Below are 19,469 nucleotides of genomic sequence, written 5' to 3'. Positions count from 1 at the left end.
GATAAATTTTGTAAGTGAAACATCTATTACCTCTTGTATATGACCTTTTATTTTTCGGGAATTCCTTAAATAAGCCAGTTGAATAATAATCTCGCCTCCCAATTCCTTTCACCCAAACAGCATTGCTGGGAAACAGAAGGTGCCAAGAGTTGCTAACCCCTATGTGATTCTAGCCGTCAAGCTGAGCCACCAAAGAAGGAGGCCGCCTCTGCAGGGCCGCAGGTGAAGCGTGCTGATGAGTGGAAGGACCCCTGGCGCCGATCCAAGTCTCCCAAGAAGAAGCTTGGGCTGTCGGTCTCTCCCAGCCGGGCACGCAGGCGTCGAAAAACATCAGCTTCTTCTGCCTCTGCGTCCAATTCCTCCAGGTAGAGAAGCCAGCTTGTGTACATGGCTGGTTAAACACCCCACTGACCCCATGGCCACGTCCTCTCACCAGGTCAGGTTGGGGACACCCTGGCCAGACCGTTTCTCCTGTGGAGTCATTACCTGAGGAAATGTCAGTAGAACTAAACAGGCATTTGTTATTCAGCAAAGAACATCAGCACCAGATAGGACTGATGTTAGAGCCTCCAGAATAGACAGTGAAGATCAGCCAGGATGTGGCAACCCAATGCGGCCACCTGGAGGAGCTCATCCAGGTCCCTGTGGGATGCTGTGGGCTGCAGACTGGGAGAACAGTGCTCAAATCCTGTAATTAGTTAGCCTCCTTCTCTGGGGAGCTTGGGTTAGTAGCGCTGAAACTCTGTGTGTGTTCTGTGTCTGAACACACCAGGAGGTGGGTCGTGGGCAATGAGAGCTGGTCTCACTGCCCAAGGACAGAGTTAGAGATGGCAGGGGGGCCAGATGGACCCCATTGTGTTCAGAGTGCACACATATGGACAGAGAAATACACAGACATGCATGCAAGGGTTGTGTGCACACACCCAGCTCTGTCCACTAGGCCAGGTGCTGGGTCACCATGATAGTGGGCACACCCATTACTTGGGGCTCAGTTTCTAAACACAATTCTGCACCAGAGGGGTTGGACTACAGCATGTCCTCATGTCCAAAGGTGGTGTGTGTGCGTGTCCATGCATGTGTGTCTGTGAACAAGTGTGTAGCTGTGCCATCCAGGTCTGCACTAAAGGACACCACATTCAGCATGGGACCTGCAGGGGCGTGAAAGTCTTCTCACCTGTCTTCCGCTCCCTTCTCCGCTTCTCCAGGTCATCTTCACGGTCATCGTCCTACTCTGGCTCCGGCTCATCCCGGTCCCGGTCCCGGTCTTCATCATACAGCTCCTACTCTAGCCGGTCTTCCAGACACAGCTCGTTCTCAGGCAGCCGGTCCAGGTATGTGCCCGAGGCCCGGCTGGGGCCCAACAGCAAGTGCACGCGCACAGCTCCTCTTGACGTGCCTCGCATCATAGCACGTTTGCCGGCCACTAGTGACAGACTTCGTCTTGATGGTTGTTCTAAGTACTTGTTTCAAAACAGTGTCAGTAAGTTACATGTCTAACAGTGAATTCTGAAGAATGACACGCAGTGAGACTCCAGATAGCATAAACCACGAGTGCTGGAGTGCCCGCTGAAGAAGCGATCCAGAGGCAGAGCTGCCGCTGGCCTGTCGAGTGGGTTGCAGTTGGGGAGGGGGCACCTCCAGGCACGGCCTCTGGAACTGCCCCATCCATTGCAGGGGCTGCTTGCTGAGATGGCGCGAGCCACATTTCAAGCGCTTGTTGGCCGCATGTGGCTGGTGACATAGCACGGCACAGATACAGAAACATTTACACCATCTAGAAGCTTCAAACAACTTTGTTTAGACAGTCCTTGGTTGTCATTTGGATACAAAAAATAGTCATTGGTTAAGCTGAGTTCTGCCAGCAAAAATGTGGCCTTCCATGTCCCCTGTCCTGCCCACAGGAACACCCGCCAATGTAGTCCCTTTCTGCCACACTCTGCCAGTGTGGGAAGCCCCACCCACTCCCTTTCCTTTTCCTCAGTTGGGAGAAGAAAAATCCAGGACCAGAGGAAGGCTAGGGCAGGGTGTGCAGTGGGCTAGCACATGGGCCGCTCCCTCCATGACAGTCCCCCATGTAGCTTCTGCTCCGCCTGGGCCCTCTCCCAGTCCAGTGTCACTTCAGGCCTAGTCCGGGTAAGTCATAGAAAAATACAGCATGACACCCCAAGAGAGCTAGCAGGGTGGGTTGGGTGGGGGGCATTTAGTCCCAGGGGTTGACCAGAGAATCACACGCAGTCCCCCATACCCCCCCGTTGCTTATCGCCAGATGTCTTGGAGTAAAGCTGACCAGTCCATTTTAGGGTGGTCTGTTGTCCCACCCACTAGCACCCCTTCCCAACAGACATCTTACTTGAGGACAGACACAGTTATAGAGAAAATTAGAAAGCAGCAATAAGGGATCCTAGAAGCTGTTGAATCTGATGTCAAGTTGACATATTTTGTGGGTGCAGAACAAACGGGAGTGCATTACACTCCTGTGTAGGGACCTGTTTTCCACAGATGTTGGATCTTAGAGCAGCAGGCAGCTGTGAACAAGACATGGGCCTTCTAAGTGTACCCGAGTGCCAGCTGTGGGTGCGTGGGCCTCAATGTCCTGCTGCGATGTTGGTAGGACCAGAGCGCAGACAGGTTGACACAGGCACTCGGGGGTGCCTCCTGTCAGGGTTGTTGCGCGGAGACGGGAGGAACTCTGCATGGAGCTTCATTTAGGAAACATGGCTGGCAAGGTGTGGGAAAAAGCCTTCAGATCAAGCTGAGAAGTTTGGAAATTTTAGAAATGTGAAGTCACATTGATGGGTTCGGGTGGCAACTATAAGTGATTTTTGCTCTGTGTGTTCAGTTGATGATCCTGGGAGGAGAGACTGGGAGGAAAGCCCCATGGCAACCTTGTCACCTGAGATGGGGGACACCCCAGCCAAGGGGCAAAGGAACAAGGACTGGCAGGTTCACTCCTCGGGTGCTCACTGGCCCTTCAGCTCAGTGACGTGCAGGAGGAGAGGGAGGTGTGGCTCTCTCACATACAGGGGACACCTAGGGGCACTGGCCTTCCCATCAGCCACTTCTGAATAAGCCGCTTGGCTTCTCTTGTGAGCTCCGTCGTGGCACCATCACGTCCTCACAGCAGCAGCTTAGGCGTTTCTGCAGAGGTAGGCGCACCTTGCTTAGCTACGTGGCCCCCCCAGTTGTGTTCGAGACCCCTGCTGGCTGCTGAGCTGGACCACGGGTGCGGGGTCCTCTGCGCTGGGGTCCAGGCCCAGGCTCTGCAGCTGTTTTCACTGGAGCTGAGCTGCAGAGGCCCTTTCCGAGGAGCAGACAGGGAGGAGGGTCTCCTGGGCTGGCGATGCTGCCATGCACAGTTGGAGGTTCCCTCAGGCTGGGCTCCCTTCCTGCTCCTCCCATGGTGGGTGGCCCAGCAAAGTGAGGCGTGCGTGCGGTGGCGAGGACAGACGCAGTTCTCCTGCGAGATTCGTCTTTAAAGATTGCAGCGTGTGTGACTGCGAGGGCCTGACCTCCTTGTTTCAGTTGCTGGTGCTGCCAGGCTGGAAATACTGAAAATCCCCCACAGCGGTGCTCAAGGGGGGGAAACAGGCTGGCCCTTGCACCTTCCACCCTCCTGCTTCACGGGTGCCACCCTGGGTTGCTCCAAGACCCTGTCCTGGGACAGGGTCAGAGTCACTGAACCGGGGAGCTCCCAGGGGTGGCAGGCTCTGACCATGCCACCAGAGCTCCGCCTCTAGGCACTTTCATCACCCTGCTCTCCCTCCCTGGGTCAAGCCAGCCCTGAGTCCTGCCACCATCACCTCTGTGCATGGCCTCTGTCTCCTGCTCTTGCCAACCTGGGCTTGACCTGTCCTGTGGTGCTTGGGGCCACACCTCACTTTCCCCCACCACTTTCCAGCCTTCTGGGTCTCTCAAGTCCCCTGCTCCGCCCAAGGCCACCTTGGCCCGTGGATGTCAAGTCAAGCCTGTGATCTCCAGTCCCACACGCTCACATGTACACCGGGGCCCCCGTGTGGAGCTGACTGCCCCTTCAGCACCCTCCTTTCTGTTCTGGACATGTGTTCTTGGCACATGCCACAGTGGTCTGAACCGAGTTTAAATCTGAGGCAAATGTGTAGAAGCTCGAGGTGGTACTTTCTGGGGGTCTGGGGAGGTGGGCTTGGGCTGGATCACACCAGACTCCTCCTAACACCTGTGTTTGCTCCATAGGTCCCGGTCCTTCTCCTCATCCCCATCCCCCTCTCCAACACCCTCGCCCCACAGACCTGTGAGAACCAAGGGGGAGCTGGCCCCGCCTCCTGGGAAAGCAGGGTAAGTTGCAAGGGTGGGGGGGCACCAGCTTCCCTCATCTGTCTCGTGTGTCATATTGGTGACCACAGAGGTGGAGAGGCCTCAGTGGCTGTGGACGTGGCCCCTGGAAAGTGGGGGAAGGTGCTGGGCTGAGACCCTTGTCTCACCTCTCGAGGGTGTGGACTTGGTGGCCTGTGCCTCTGTGTGGCACCCTGCCTGTAGATTGCCAGATGGCAGATCCTTGGAGGTTCCGTTAGGAAAGCGCCACAGCAGTGACGCTCCATCAGTGTTGGGCACTGCTGCCGTTGTCCCCACAGCCATCGCACAGGCTGTTGGGTTTGGGGCTGCAGCTGGCATGGTGGTTTCCCCCATGCTCTGGGGCAGGCAGCCACGTGGCTGTGTCTACCTTGTAGAAAAGAGCAAAACCCTGTGAGGTTCCATCTGCTGTTCACCTTTGCTGCTTCCCAGAATTGGTCACGTCAGTCCTTCCTAATGGCTGTGACTGAAGCAGCACCCGGAGGAGCTGGATGCTTAGGGTTGCTTGTTATGTAGCATTGAGACGCGTGACGTGCAGCCTCTGGACTCGCAGTGTGATCCGCTTCTCCTGCAGCTTTGCTGAACGCACAGGTGTCAGCATTTAAATGACCCAGTGTGGCTCTTGCTGATACCTGCGGGTAGGCAGCCTCGCACCTGAGCAGACACTGGACCCTGCCTGGGCAAGTGTGAAGCCAGTGCTGGCTCCGCTTTTTGATTTGTTATGTTTGTTATTCAGCAGGAAATAGTCCAGCACCCACTGCATAGGGGCATCAAGTAGCTCCATGCTACAGGGGTTTTGTCCTTAAATAACAGGCCTCAGAAAAGTGAGAAAATCAACTGGTGTATTGAGGAACAATTACATTTAGTGCCCTGCTCCATTTAAATGTACCATTTGATGAGTTTTAACATCATGTGCCCACTCTGCTCCCCACCAGCCCAGCAGCGGCTGCTTTGCCTGTTGTCACTGCTCCTGAGCACTATGCGACAAGAGCCCTGCAGAAGGCATATTGGCCGTGCTCTGTTCCCAGCACTGACTTGAGATTTGCCCTCGACGTTGTGCTCAGCAGCTTCCTTTAGCTCAAGACTGACTGACTGACTGTTGACTCGTTTGTCTTTGGCCACTGGCCAGTACAGGGAACCAGGCCCTTGACCTTGGTGTTACAAGGCTGCTCTCTAACCAACTGAGACAAATGGCCAGTCCCGAGACTTACTTTATGTTTCCTGCCAGTAATATTCACCTTGTTGGCGTGTGCTTCCCACGCGGGAGTGTGCAACGGCAACATAGGAGGGCCACTGGCAGCAAGGGCTGGGCAAGTGGGTACAGGAGGCGGCGGGGGGGGGGGGTGTCTCCAGGGAGCTGCTGCTCACCCAGGAGCACACAAAGACGCAGCCCTAAGGGGACACCACCTGCTGTGGGTGTTGTCAGAGTCTTCTGATAGGTTTATTTCTTCACTGCCGGGATGCACCTTCCATTCCTGCCTTAGAAAGGGAAGCAGGGAAACCATGCTGGGTGGCATTGGAGACATTCCACGGAGCAGCAGGGAGCAGCGTGAGGCATGGGTGCAAGTAGTCCAGCCCCAACTGAACCTTCCTCCATATCGCAGAGAGAAGTCCGTGAAGAAGCTGGCCCCGCCTCCAGCCCCCCCTCAGGCTGCCAAAACCACTGCTCCTGTCCCTGAGCCCGCCAAACCAGGGGACCCTCGGGAAGCCAGGAGGAAGGAGCGCCAAGCCAGGACCCCCCCCCGGAGGTGAGCGCTCCAGCTTCAATCCTCATGGGGTTTCTCATGTCTTTAGTGCCACAACAAAACAGGCGCAAGTCTAGAGTCGGGGGTGGGAGGGTGCCCAAGGCAAAGTGACAGCCCAGCGTGCCAAGCCCCCACCAGGAAGCCTCCCTCCCCTAACCTGTGTGACTTTGGCCAGTCACATACCCTCGCTGAGCCTGTTTCCCTGGAGCATGATGGGAGGAATGAACCCCTTCTCTCCTCCACACGTCCCAGGACCCTGGGGAGAGGATGGTGTGGAAGGCCCCTGACTCCAGGATCTTCCCTGGAGAAAAGCGGCTGGTGCAGGAGACAGCAGCTCCCATGTCTGAGCTCTGAGAGGGACCTGTATAAACGTTCCTGTGATATTTAGAGTTTTTTATTTTAAGAAAAAGTTACACCTAAAAGAAAATAGACCATGCACTGTTCCAAGTGAGCAGCAGTGAACTTCTCGTGGCCATGTGTCTGGGCCAGGGCCTCTGTCCCGGGGCGAGCGTGGCCTTCTGAGCGCGCTCTGTGCTTGTGTTGCAGGCGGACTCTCAGCGGCAGCCACAGCGGCAGCGGCAGCAGCTTCAGCGGCTCCAGCTCCCGCTCCAGGTCATTGCTGGCTTTTCTCTGGGTCCAGTCATTGCCACCAGCCATGCCTCGGTTTCTCCCTCAGGCAGTCTGTGGCCAGTGCTCGCAGCTCCTCTAAGTTTGAGTCACCTTGGGGCAGTGAAAGGCTGGCTGCACTGGCTGTGTCACAGAGAAGGAGGTTAACTGATACACACACAGGGAGGCTCAGCCCAGGTCCAGGAGTCCAGGGCTCAGCCTCCAGAGGAGGGGCCTCCCCTGCTGCTGGCGACAGATGCCCTCCCTACTCCACAGAGCACCCGCAGGTGGCAGAGGAAGCGGGAGCTTCCAGCAGACTGGGAGAGTCCTGTACCCTTTGTGTCCTCTGTCCGTGCCCTTTGTATGGACGGGCTGGGCAGGCCTGCACAGCCTAGTGGAGGGAGCCAGGCCCGGGCATTTAAGGGGTGGGGGAGCCCCCCCTTTTCAAGTAAGTGGAAAAGATGTCTGTTGTTTAGTTGTTTAAAAAGAAGACAGCATCAAATCAGCCCTGATTCCTTATGTCAAGCTTGCTCTTTCATCTCCACGCAGCAAGTGGTTTACACATCTGCCCAAGATCTTTCTTAATAGGTCTGGAATGCTTCAAAGACCTAACCTGCTTTTAAAAATAAAAAACTTCTCCTTTCCTTCCTCCTTCCCCTGTTCTAGTGCCCCCACCCCCCACCCCCCTTAGGAAGTGCTGGTGTGTGCCCCCTCAGAGTGTGGCAGGCAGGGCGGGGCAGACGCCAAAGTGCTGGCCACAGGACCTGGGGTCTGAAGATCATCTTCCTCACTTTTGTGAGGCGTGCCCTGACATCAGGGAAATCCCTCATCTCCTTTTTGATTTTACTGAAGACAAAAGCAGTCACCTTTAACCAGGGACTCTCCTGCTTATGTTCTGCCATCAGCAGTGCTGGTTCAAGCTCAGTCACCATTCTCTCCCCAGTAGTGTGTCCATTCATTAGTGGCACAGTCATCCCTTCACTGTGTAGCACCTTCGAACTACTCAGAGTCCCCCTCAAACCTCACGTTCATTGGGTACACGTTCCTTAACGATAATTTTAAATTGGGCAAAAGCACACTGAAGAGACCCGCCTCTGGGCCAGTCTGTCTTGCGGTCAGCCTCATGGCACAGACGTGTTGTGTATGTCCAGGTCCCTGAGCGTGAGCAGTGTCTCCTCAGTGTCCAGTGCCACATCCAGCAGCAGCTCAGCGCACAGTGTGGACTCGGAGGACATGTACGCGGACCTGGCCAGCCCTGTGTCCTCAGCCAGCTCACGTTCCCCCACCCCAGCCCAGACCAAGAAGGAGAAAGGTATGTGGGCCCTGTGTCCTGGGGGTGCAGCCCAGAGGGGCTGGGCCTCCCAGGAGAAAGGTGGTGTCACCTAGATGCTGCCTGGCTGCCAGAGCGGCCCACGGGAAAACGGTCACTGTATGCCCTAACTAGGACTTCTTATTGGCAGGAAAATCTAAGAAAGAAGATGGTGTTAAGGAGGAAAAGCGGAAAAGGGATTCGTCCACGCAACCACCCAAATCTGTGAAACCACCTGCAGGCGGGAAGTCCTCCCAGCAGCCCACGACACCTCAGCAGGCACCTGCTGGGCAGCCCCAGCAGAGCACGTTCATTGCCCACAAGGAGATCAAGTTGACGCTATTGAACAAGGTGAGGCCAGGGTCCCGGGCAGTGGGCTGCCCAACATCCAAGCAGCAGTGCCTGGGCCCGGCTGGCGGGAGCCCAGGGAGCCACCTCAGGTCTGTCCTGCTCCCTCGGGCCAGATTCCTCCTGTGGGATTGAGACCAAGTGAAGCCAGTGTGTGGCCTCCTGCATGCATCAGCAGAGCCTGGCACGTCGGGGAACAGGTCCTGGGCACCTCCTGCCTCAAGGACGCGTTCTTGTGCCTGTAGCCCAGCTTATTCCAACAGAGCAGCCTGAGCACAGAGAGCAGGGAGATGCAGCCCAAGTTCTCGTCACCAAAGCGCCATGGTTCTCACCCCTCCCTTGGCATCAGAGAGCCCAAGTCTCTGTACAGGTGGCTGGCAGGGCAAGAGGCCCAGCACACGGGGGCCATTTCCTGCTAATGACCCCGGTGGGGGCAAGAAGGGCCACAGGGCCCTTCCCAGTGGAGGACATGGGTCGTGGAGGCCTTGTGCAGGGCAAAAAGTGCTGCGCACAGTGAAGGCCCCTCGGGAGGCCCCAGAGAGGGATTTGTGGGAACAGAGGGCAGGTCGCTGGTGATGACAGCCCGGTGTGAGGATGCGGCCACTGGCCCTCTGCCATCATGCCATCTCTGTCATTCTAGGCAGCTGATAAGGGGAGCAGGAAGCGATATGAACCATCAGACAAGGACAGACAAAGCCCTCCTCCTGCCAAGCGGGCGAACTTATCCCCCGAGCGAGGTGAGCCTCCCCTAGGCCTCTTAGGGACCAGGGCAGAGACGGGGGCAGCCTTGGGGGGCTTGCAGAAGGACCAGTGGGGCCCCCAGAGTGCTGGCCAACAGCTCTCAAACTGTTGGGTTGCAACACCCTGTTTGCTGTTAAAGAATACTGAGGAGGACCCCAAAGAACTTCTAATTGTGAGTTACATTTATCAATATTTATGATATTAGTAACTAAAATTTCAAAATTTATTATTTGTTTTAAAATAACAGTAATAAACCACTACATTTTAACACAAATACCATTTATTGAAAATAATTACATTTTCCAAAACAAAAGAAATTAGCAGGAATGGCATTGATTTTCCTTTTTTGCAAATCTCTGTAATGTTGGCTGACTGAAAGCAGCTGGGACCGCCCCTCTCGGCATGGCACCATCATGGGGCACCCGGAACTCCACAGGCTCACAGGGACATAGCTGGAAAGGCAGTCGGTGTTTCTGTGTTACTGTCTCACCGTGTAGACCTGTGTTACTGTCTCACCGTGTAGAGATGGCTGGGGCTCGGGGACCCTCAGCCATCTCTGTATCACACCTTGAGAGCCCCTGGCTCAGATGGAAAGATGGGAATCTTCCTGGCTGGCTTGACAGGCAGAGCAAAACCTGAGTTTCCTCCTTGAGATGGGGGTACAGGGGCCTGGCCACCACTGGCAGAGACTGAGGTTCAGGGCGCCCTCCAGGGCAGGTTCCTGGGCCTGTTGAGTGCAGGAAGAGGAAGCTGGTGGGCTGGCCTGGGAGACACCTCACCATCCTTGCCTGGGTTGTGTGACCCTCCCTCACTGGTCTCGAACCAGGGCACCTGCGCCGGGTGGTGACCCTAACCTCGTACTGCCACATGCCCCACCTTAACAGTGGTGGGATAAAACACTCCTGACCTCTTGGTTTTGCTTTTCTATTTTAAACTGCCATACGTTTTTTATCGCTCCGTATTTGAAGACCCATGTGATAGCTTTCTTCAAAGCTAAGGAAGAGTTTTGTTTTCTTTTTATTAGACAGGGAGTGCTCGGTAAAGCCGAGAACCCAGATGCAACCTTGACGTCAGGAGTGTCACTGAGGCCTGGTCCTGTGACACGTTGGCGCTCACACCTCCCTCCTTTTCACATGGCTCTTCCATTCTTATCTTCTTCATAAAAGCAGAGGAGGTACGTGGAGGTGCCTCCACTCTTTGGAACTAGATCCCAGGCATCCAGTGAGGCTGTCCTCACTGAACCCCTCACCACCAGCCAGCCTTACTTTGCTCCCTTTTGCCCAGGTTCTCGGGACCGGAAGTCAGGTGGGAGACTGGGCTCCCCAAAGCCAGAGCGGCAGAGAGGCCAGAGCTCGAAAGCCCCTGTGGCCCCGGCAGACAGGTGAGTCCCCACCTATGCCTTGGGCACACTGAGGGAGCTGGACCCAGCCTCTGCCCTGAGGAGGCCAAGGTGATCAGGGCTAGCCCTGGGCCAGGCCCCAGGACTCTCCTAAGCTCAGAAGGCAGCAGGGTGGCCCGGACTTGCTGCACCTCCTACTTTGCCCACCAGCAGGCTCTGGACACACCTGAGGTGCTCGGCTTGTGGGGCCTGAGGAGGGCCCGGGGGCTGATATGATGCTTGTTCCTTTCTTACTCTCCATGTCAAGGGCTCAGGGGCAAGATGCAGATCCTTCCAAAGGAAATCTCTGCAGCACCTGCTGGGCTGCCCTGGGCCCAGATGCCCCACACCTCTCTCATATCCCCCTGGCCCTGGACACAGAGAGGTCGTGGGTGAAGAACAAGGGGCCAGCCCAGAACCCTCCCAGTCTCTGCTCTGGGAAGGAAGGGGCAGGGCCAGGGGAGCGGGGCTGGCCAGGCCTGCCTGTGGCCAGAACAGGCACGGCAGTGGGAGGCCACCAGCCAGAGCCCTGTCCTGTTTTGGGGACTCTGCCGAGGAGGCCTGGATGCTGGCTCACAGGGAGGACTTCTACATTGCTCCCCGCACCAGCAGACACAGCTCTGAGGTCCTGCCTTACTGTCCCTCCAAACCCCCCAGGAAGCGTCAGTCATCACCCCAGTCGAGGAGCTCCAGCAAGGTCACGAGTGTGCCCGGCAAGGCCTCAGACGCGGGCTCCGCCGCCAGCACCAAATCAGGGAAGGCCAGCACACTGTCGCGGCGGGAGGAGCTCCTGAAGCAGCTCAAAGCCGTGGAGGATGCCATCGCACGCAAGCGGGCCAAGATCCCCGGGAAAGTATAGCAGAGCCCACGGGCTTGGCTCACCAGAGCAGACTCTCACGTGTTTTTATAAATAGGGTAAGCACAGCCATTTGGATTTTGCAGTTAATGTCTTATTTTGGCTGTGATTCTTTTTAAAAATTTAAAGAGAAAAAAAAAGTTTCTCAGCTGGAAAAGAAGCCACACACGAAATGAAGACGACGCTGGACCCCAGCCTGCTCACCAGACTGGGTCGGTCCCTCCCCTAGCAAAGTCCCACCGCACAGACAGGTCGGCACCCCGCGACCGCAGCACCAATTTTATGTAAATTATAAGTCCAGACACCTGCCCAGCTCACAACACTTCTTCCCTCCCACCCCCCTTCCTTTTCGCCCCTCTTCCAGTCAGGCCACGGTAGCCCCTGCTGTGTGTCCCTGTCTTCAGCAGAGCCGTCCTCCGTCCTGGTAATGAGGAACCGAACACTTCCTGATCTACTGGCAGCGTCTTCCCTTTCCTCTCCCGCCCCAGGATCAAAAAATATATATATATTCTTGACTAAAGTCTGATTGGGAAATAGTTCCTGTCTTTTATTTTAAGCATCAAATTGTTTTAGTTGATTTAAAAAGGAAAAAAAAAAAAATACAGAAAAGACCAAAAAAACAGCCAGGGGTATTGTGGGGCATCTGTCTAATGTGGAGGATCTTTTTTGAGGGTCTCCTAAAATAAAATATTTTGATAAGCAGTTGTCCCTGCCCTTGTGCTGTCTGTCTGCCTGGGCCCAGCCCCCTCGACTCCGTTGTACTCTGCCTGGTATTTGGGAGACCACTGAAGGCGGGCAAGGACCTAGTCCTCTGTGGGGTGCTGCACCTCAGTTTCCCCACCGTGGAGGTGGGCTAACACCCACCCTGTTCCCTTTGGGGTTATGGTGCCACCTTCCCAGCAATGGGCGCTGGGCTGGGCAGGGACAGTATAGCAGTTGGCAGGGAGTCTGAGGGCCTCTGCTCTGACCACGTCACCTCGCCCTGACCCAGATGGGAATATTGAGGGCCGAGGTGTGCTAGTCCACAGCCCTCCCATGGGAGAGCGCCCCCTGGTGCTCACCGCCCCCACCCCTGTGAGTATTGAGGTGACACTCAGTGCACACAGGAGCCCCAGAGAGGCCAAGACCCCAAGGCCTCCCAAGCACACACTCCAGGTCCGTCCTCTAGCATGGCGCCACGGCCTGCCCTGCCCTTCCTAGAACCTCCAGGTGAAGTGCTGCCAGATGGCCTGTGCTCTCTCCAGTGGACTGTTCCTATCTTTCATCTGCACCCCTCTCACAGCACAGCCATGCCATTCAGCTGGGTCACAGCAGCTTGGTCTTGATGGTGAGTCCGGGCAATTTTTTGTGGCTTTGATTTGCCATCGGGTTGAAGACAGGCACAAAGGGAACTCCCCCAAGCAAGCAGGGTGGCCTGTGCGGGGGACTCTGCCCTCCGGTGTCCAGTGGAGAGGGTGTTCCGGCTAGTGTCTGGGGACAGGAAGGGCTCTGTCACGCAGTGAGGACGGCCCTTGGGCATCTGCCCTCCAGAGAATGTGACGCTTCCAGGCAGTGCACAGTTCTGGAGGTGGTCACAAGTTCCTCACACTCCATTCCTGCTTGGACTCCATCACATTCACATGACCTACTGCTCAGTTCACTGAGGATGGTTTGTGTGGGATTCTGGTGACCAGGGGTCACGTCCTGCCCCCTGATGACTTAGAGCACCTGCCCTCTACCAGGTGGCCACCAGTCCTCTCCTGGGCCTGCCCTGCTGCGATTGCGCCCATGCTACCAGCCCCTCCTCCCGCCAGCTGTGAGGCTCCATGAGCCCCTCCGTGCTCTCGGCCTCAGCCCCAGGAGCTGCAGCCCCCCTATCCAGGCCCCAGGTGAACAGGCCTGGGGAACCGGCACTGGAGGGGGCCATGGTTGAGGCAGAGAGACCAGGAGACCACTCCTGCTGGTAAAAGTGCTGGAGTCAAACCCGCCATGACAGGAGCTTGTGAGGCCGCCAGGACAGGACCTCTGCCGTCTGTTCCCTCTCTCACTCTAATGTTGCGCTCCCACCAGCAGTTCCTGCAGACGTCCCCACCTCTACCCCTAGTGTGTCCAGCTTCCCATCTGACTAGAGACACCTTTGCGGGCCAGCGAGTCCTGGCATAACCCCCTGCACTGCACATTTACAACTCAGAGGAGCAGTGACCCTGAACCCCTAACAGGACACCCCCTACCTCCTGCCTACCCCGCCTCCTCCCCACTGGACCTCAAAACATCTGGGGTGGGTGGCACTGCTGCCTTGCACGGAGGGTGCTATGTCCATTTCTGTTGCTTATAGCAAAATACACAGAACTGGGTAATTTTGTAAGAAAACAAAATTTATTGCTTATAGTTTCAGAGGCTGGAAGTCTGAAGTCCAGGGAACACATCTGGTGAGGCTTTCTTTGGTGGTGACTTCAGTGACGTCAGGGCATCACGTTGCGAAAATGACAGAGCATAAAGACTTTCTTCCTCATTCCTTTGAAGCCCTCAGAACCACGCCCCTGACCACCATTTTTAATCCATTCACTACTGCAGGGTTCTACAATCTGATCACCTCTTCAAGGCCTGACCTTTCAATTACCATAATAGGATCTCCCACCCTCAACAGTTATAACCAGTGGAGATGAAGTTTTGGGGAGACACTGAACCCAAGGCAGGTGGGATGTGGGGGAACCTGAGCTGGTGCAGGCCCCTCCTGCAGGCCACCTCCTGAGCCAGGCCCACGAGGGTGGCTCCCACCCAGCCAGGGTGGTTCCTCTGTCCCTGGGTGGGTGTCTCCATGTCTCTGCTTTCCTGCCTTGGTCTCCATCTGTCTCTCCCCAGCCTTTGAGCCACCGGCCGGGACAGGGGGCGTGGTCTGTCTGGGGGCGGGCCTGTATGGGCCGCCACCTCCCGGCAGCCCTCCAAACCTTTGTCATCCTCCCGCCACTTCCAGTCTTGCCCAAGCCAGGACTTCTGCACTTGCCTCAGCTGCCCACAGGAACGAGGTGCCACCCAGCCCACCCCGCGCCCTTCCGGTCCCGTTTGTCCCAGGGACTGGCTGTCAGGACCCCGCTGACAGCGCACCACCTGGGGCAGCTCACATGGGTGGGCACAAAGCCCTGTCCCGGGTTCACCTGCGGTCTGCACAGATGGCTCTCATTCAGCTGGCTTTTAAAATAGAAACACAGAAAATGCCAGAACACACCCTCCAGGTGGCGCAGGATGGAAAGAGGCGGGCAGAGGTGAAGGTAGCGGGACCCAGGCCGCACCAAGCTTGAGATCTTAGTTAAGTGATGCCGCCGCCAGGCCCCGCCTCGGCCCCCAGCAGCCTCCTCCCCCTGGGAGAATGAGTCAGGACCTGGGGGGAGGAGGAGCCCACGGGGAGGACAGAGGGAGGCGGCCACAGGTGGGAATTCACCTGGACATAGAACAGTTCCAACAACAGAGCTAAGGGGGAGACCCAGCAGGGGGCAGGGGAGGGCCAGCCAGATGCAGGGAGGTCCCTGGAGGCCCTGCCTCGAATCCTAGTGAACTCTCATTGGAAATTTTTGGAAATGGTCTCCAGGGAATATCTGCGTCCCTGGTGCCCATGTTCATAGGTGCAGGCCCAGCCAACTCCCACCCCCTCGCCATGGCAGATTCTAACCTGTGATTCCAACTGACTGTGGATGTGGGGGCTCCCACTGTGAAGTCACCCAGCCTGGGTTCAGGCACCAGGGGCCCCTCATGTCCCCAGAGACCCTGTCATCAGAATCTAGCTGCTCTGGAATCCAGGCTGCAGCCCCTCTGAGTGCTCCAGGGAAGGAGGGTGGGGACACAGGGAAGATCAGGGGCTGGAACTGGGGCAGGTCCCTGCCCTCTCTGAGCCCTCCTCGAGGGTTGCTGCCTTATCTACTCCTGTCCACAAAGGGTGGGGACAGAGGCGGGAGATGGGGGTGGGCCCAGCCAAGGTGCGGGGGGGGGCCCTCCATCCCACTCGTCACTTGTCTGTCCCCCAACTCCTTCGTGGGCATTCAGCTCATCATTCACTAACTGCCCCTGACGTGGTCCCGGCCCTGGGGCCATGGGTGGACCATGGTTGGACAGACCTGTGTCCAGTGTTCTGGGAGGGTGGGGACGCCAGGAGGAGTCCTCGCTGGCTACACCGGGGCGTGGCGGTGGAGCAGAGATGGGATCTGCCCAAGGTGGGGACCCTCTCCCCCTCCCCCCTCTTTCCTCGTTTCCTTCCTCTTCTCCCTTCCCTCCTCTCTTTCCAGGGACACTGGGTATGGTTGAGCAGGTTGCGTACTGCCCAAGGGCCCTCAGACCTTGTCCTCCCACCCCTACACTGTGCACCCCGAGGAAGACACCTTTTTCTAACTCAGGTCCCTTCTGGAACCTCTCCCACCTGTGCAAGAGGGGGGTCATGTGATGTTCACCTGATCTTGATCATCTTAGATAAAAAATGGAATCAACCACAATGTCCACCAACAGAGAACTGGAGACACTGGCCCTGGGGGAGCACTACAGTAGGATGTAAATGAGCAAGCCCCTGTCCCCATCCCCCAGGTGCTCAGGTCAGTTTTGAGAATGTGAGGGCAGGACCTGATCGTGGCTCCGTGTGCAGGTGGCAGGCTGGGAAGGGTCCCTGTGGGTGTGGCAGGGAGGTTAACAGGGTCTGACAGGGGCTCCACACAAGCCTGTCTGTGGTGTTCTGTGTCTGTGAGAGGTGGGCTTGGCAGGGCATGGGGCATAGCGAGGCGGGGACCCGCAGGGACAGGAGGAGGAAGCACTCGCGGCTGGGCACTTCCCCAGGAGGAAGTGCCGGATTTTCCCCAGGTGTGGCTGCAGGTGTAAAACGTATAAAGAGCCTGCTGCAGCCAGGTCTGCTGCCACCAGGTGCACCTCCGGAACCGTCACAGCTGCACAGGTTACTCTGAGCCTAGCCTACAGCCGCTACCGCCACCACCACCAGCAATGGTGAGCCCGGCACCTCTCCCCATGCACCCACCCGGATAGTGCAGCCTGGCCCAGAAGGACTGGTTCTCTGAGCCTAGAATGAGGATGTTGGGATGGGGTCTAGGAAGCCCCCTAACCTGAGGGAAAAGAGAACCAGCTCCCCAGGTCCTAGAAGCCCTGGTGTGCTGGGTCCCTTGGGCTAACCTCTCTGGGCCTCAGTTTCCCCATCTGTAAAGGGAGGGCTGTACCCCATCTTTCTGTTGGGAAGGAGGCAAGCTAGGCTGGAAGTGAGGTGCTCCCTTCCCTGAGCACCCCCTGACCACCTGCCCACCTGTTCCACCAGTTACTCCATGGCCTCTTGCTTCTGACCTGGCTGACCACCAGCCTGGCCCACCACAGCCCCCCACTCTGGGAGGCGTTTCACGGCCATGGGACCCCACGCTGCTACTCGGCTGAGGAGCTGCCCCTTGGCCAGGCCCCACCACATCTGCTGGCTCGAGGTGCCAAGTGGGAGCAGGCCTTGCCTGTAGCCCTGGTGTCCAGCCTGGAGGCAGCAGGTCGTAGGCGGCAGCAGGAGGAGTCCCCAGCTGGGACCCAGTGCCCGGTGCTGCGGCCCGAGGAAGTACTGGATGCGGACACTCACCAGCGCTCCATCTCACCCTGGAGATACCGGTGAGGACTGCGGGGTCCCCGCTGGCAGAATTGGGCACTCCTTCCTGCCTCTAGACACTGGCCTCGGTGTTCTCACCTGTTAAATGGGCATAATCACCCCCACCTCTCCATCCATCCAGCAGCCCCACTGGCAGAGAAAACTGAGGCTCCGTCAGCTGAGCTCGTCCTCGCTGCTGTCCCCTCCCTACATGCTGTCCCCAGACCTTGGCTACCAGGGTCCGGTGGGGAAATTCCCGATCTCCCGCTCGAGGTCCTGCAGGATGGGTTTGATTGGTTGGGTTGAGCTCCTGGTAGGGAAAGGGGAGGGAGGCTCCTGGAAGCCCCGGGCCCTGCTCCTGCGCTCTCGGATGATCCCGTGCTGAGCCCGGCTGCATGGCCGCCCATCCCCGCAGCGTCGACACGGACGAGAGCCGCTACCCGCAGAAGCTGGCCTTCGCCGAGTGCCTGTGCCGCGGCTGCATCAACGCCAGGACGGGCCGCGAGACGGCCGCGCTCAACTCGGTGCAGCTGCTGCAGAGCCTGCTGGTGCTGCGCCGCCGGCCCTGTGCGCCCGGCGCCTTCGCCTTCCACGCCGAGTTCATCCGTGTGCCCGTCGGCTGCACCTGCGTCCTGCCGCGCTCGGCGCGGTGACCGCTGCGGCGCCCCCTATTTATGCGTATTTATGGTTATTTATACCTCCTGGGCGACCCTGGCGGCGCGACAGGGCGGGGCCCCTCCCCCATGTCCTTGGGATTCCCGGCCCTGGAGGGTGACCCTCCGCCGCTCCGTCCCCATCTCCAGTCTCAAGTTTACCCTTTTACAAAGACGGACGATGGCGCTAGAAGGAACGCGTTTCCTCTTGGAGAACGTCTTAAAACTACCACGGAAAGGCTGTCTGAGGGCTGCCTCCACCTCGCTGGCCCAGGACCCTCACGGGTCGCCGGCTGCTCCAGGACCCCAAGCTCCCTCTTCCCAGCCTGTCTGGGAGGAAAAAGTACCCCTCTATTTTCTTAAGCAATTATTTATTTTAAGTGTAAACGCGTGTTATTAAACTGACAAATACATCCCCAGAGGATGGCATTCGATGACACATTGTCCTTCATCCCGCCCTGGACACCCAGCTGGTCCCCCAGGGGCAGCCGCTGGCCCCAGATTCTGGTGTGTCCTTCCAGAAAGGTCTATGCACGAATGAGCAGGTGCACCAGGGTGGGGATGGACTTTAGCGTGGGGAGCACAGGAGGTCCCCCGTAGTTTTGCTGTCGACCTGGTCACGGGAGTGGGCCACGCTCCCCAAAACCAAGCTATGACCTCTCCCCTTCGTTATGGCCATGAGCATCTGGGGCACCATCTCTGCCCCAAGGACAGGTGTCTCAGGATAAATTCCCAGGGGGTGTCAGCTGGGGACACGTGCCTTCGCAGCATGATTGACCGGCATGTGCCCTCCTTAGAGAGAGAACTAGTCACCCTCCCCACCATCGCAGGGGCCCAGACCGCTTTCAGAGTCAGTCCTGAGGCCCAGGAGCCCCTCAGGACTGTTGTTCTGCCAGACCAGGGGCTGTCAGGACGAGCGGCCCATGCCCTTGTTCTGTTGTGGGCATTTAATGAAGGGGCCTCAGTTGTGGGAAGGGGGCCCAGGCCCTGGGGCAGTCTCAGGGCCTTAGTCTCCCACCTGTGACCACAGGTCCCCCAGCACTAAAAGCTGACATTGGCCGTGGGACCACTGAAAAGTTTTCAGGACCCCCCCCTGCCTGACCAGTCTTCACCCACTGATTAATGCCTACTGTGTGCAAGTGCCCAGAAGAAGGGAGGCTGCTGTGGGGAACGAGGACACATGCCCAGGAGCCCAAGGGAGCAGGACTCAGGGAAAGCTTCCTGGAGGAGGTGGCCTTTATCTAGAGCCTGGGAGGATTGTGTTCAATTCACTTACTGAGGTTTCTACGAAGTGTTCAACACTGTCCTCCGCACTGGGAACAGGGCAGTGAACAAAACGGGCAGAACCCCACCTCCCCCCAGGCACGGGACAAACCCAGCAGGAGGCCTTCGGTCAGTGAGGGTGGAGGTGAGGAGGGGAGAGGGGCCGCAGTTCCAGGCAGAGGTCGGGGAGGAAGCCCAGCCATGCAGCCATCTGGGAATGGTGTTCCAGGCAGTGGGAACAGCAGAGCAAGGGCCCCGAGAAGACGCTGTGCCTGGTGTGTCCAAGGGTCAGAGCCCAGTCAGTGTGGCTGAGCCAAGGGGACAGGGAGGGCAACAGTGGGGCCGGGGTGCAGAGCGTCTGTCCTGGGCTTCACCAGAGCGAGCCGAGCTTGCTTGCAGGTTCTGAGCAGGCAGGGCTTTGGGTTGGAAGGGCCGGCTCTGGCTGCAGTGCTGGGAGTAGCCCGCAGAGGGTGAGGGTGGAGCAGGGAGGCGGGAGGAGGGTCTGGAAGTGGCCAGATTTTGGTTGAGCTGGACAGATACCAGGCTGGATGTGGTGGGGTGTGAGGGAGAGTCGCGGTGACCTGCTCATTTGCTCAATCTGCTTTCCCTCTTCACTCAGCCCCATCTGACACCTCTGGTATCCAAGCCGCTTAGGGT

The 19,469-nt window shown here is 57.6% G+C and overlaps 2 protein-coding genes across 4 annotated transcripts in view; both read left to right on the top strand.

The window, feature by feature from the left end:
• ZC3H18 (zinc finger CCCH-type containing 18) overlaps nt 1–11,835 on the top strand; it is a 61,565-nt gene extending 49,730 nt beyond the window's left edge. For all 3 annotated transcript variants that reach the window (XM_063111988.1, XM_063111986.1, XM_063111987.1), the window contains 10 exons: nt 174–365; nt 1,206–1,331; nt 4,210–4,311; nt 5,931–6,074; nt 6,618–6,683; nt 7,829–7,989; nt 8,138–8,337; nt 8,975–9,071; nt 10,360–10,456; nt 11,111–11,835. In XM_063111988.1, coding sequence (XP_062968058.1) covers nt 174–365; nt 1,206–1,331; nt 4,210–4,311; nt 5,931–6,074; nt 6,618–6,683; nt 7,829–7,989; nt 8,138–8,337; nt 8,975–9,071; nt 10,360–10,456; nt 11,111–11,312 — 1,387 coding nt within the window. In that variant the 3' untranslated portion in view covers nt 11,313–11,835. The remainder of the gene's footprint in view (nt 1–173; nt 366–1,205; nt 1,332–4,209; nt 4,312–5,930; nt 6,075–6,617; nt 6,684–7,828; nt 7,990–8,137; nt 8,338–8,974; nt 9,072–10,359; nt 10,457–11,110) is intronic.
• Nucleotides 11,836–13,277: 1,442 nt separating this feature from the next.
• Nucleotides 13,278–17,549, top strand: IL17C (interleukin 17C). The gene is made up of 5 exons (XM_063110090.1): nt 13,278–13,290; nt 14,361–14,557; nt 16,188–16,268; nt 16,591–16,919; nt 17,312–17,549. The coding sequence occupies exons 1-5, from the start codon at nt 13,278–13,280 to the stop codon at nt 17,547–17,549; spliced, it is 858 nt and encodes a 285-aa protein (XP_062966160.1).
• The last annotated feature ends 1,920 nt before the right edge of the window (nt 17,550–19,469 follow it).

The sequence above is a fragment of the Cynocephalus volans genome, chromosome 10, assembly GCF_027409185.1.
Source record: "Cynocephalus volans isolate mCynVol1 chromosome 10, mCynVol1.pri, whole genome shotgun sequence".
Classification (NCBI taxonomy): Eukaryota; Metazoa; Chordata; class Mammalia; order Dermoptera; family Cynocephalidae; genus Cynocephalus; species Cynocephalus volans.
Note: the sequence above shows the minus strand (reverse complement) of the source record. Positions and strands in the feature narration are given on the sequence as shown.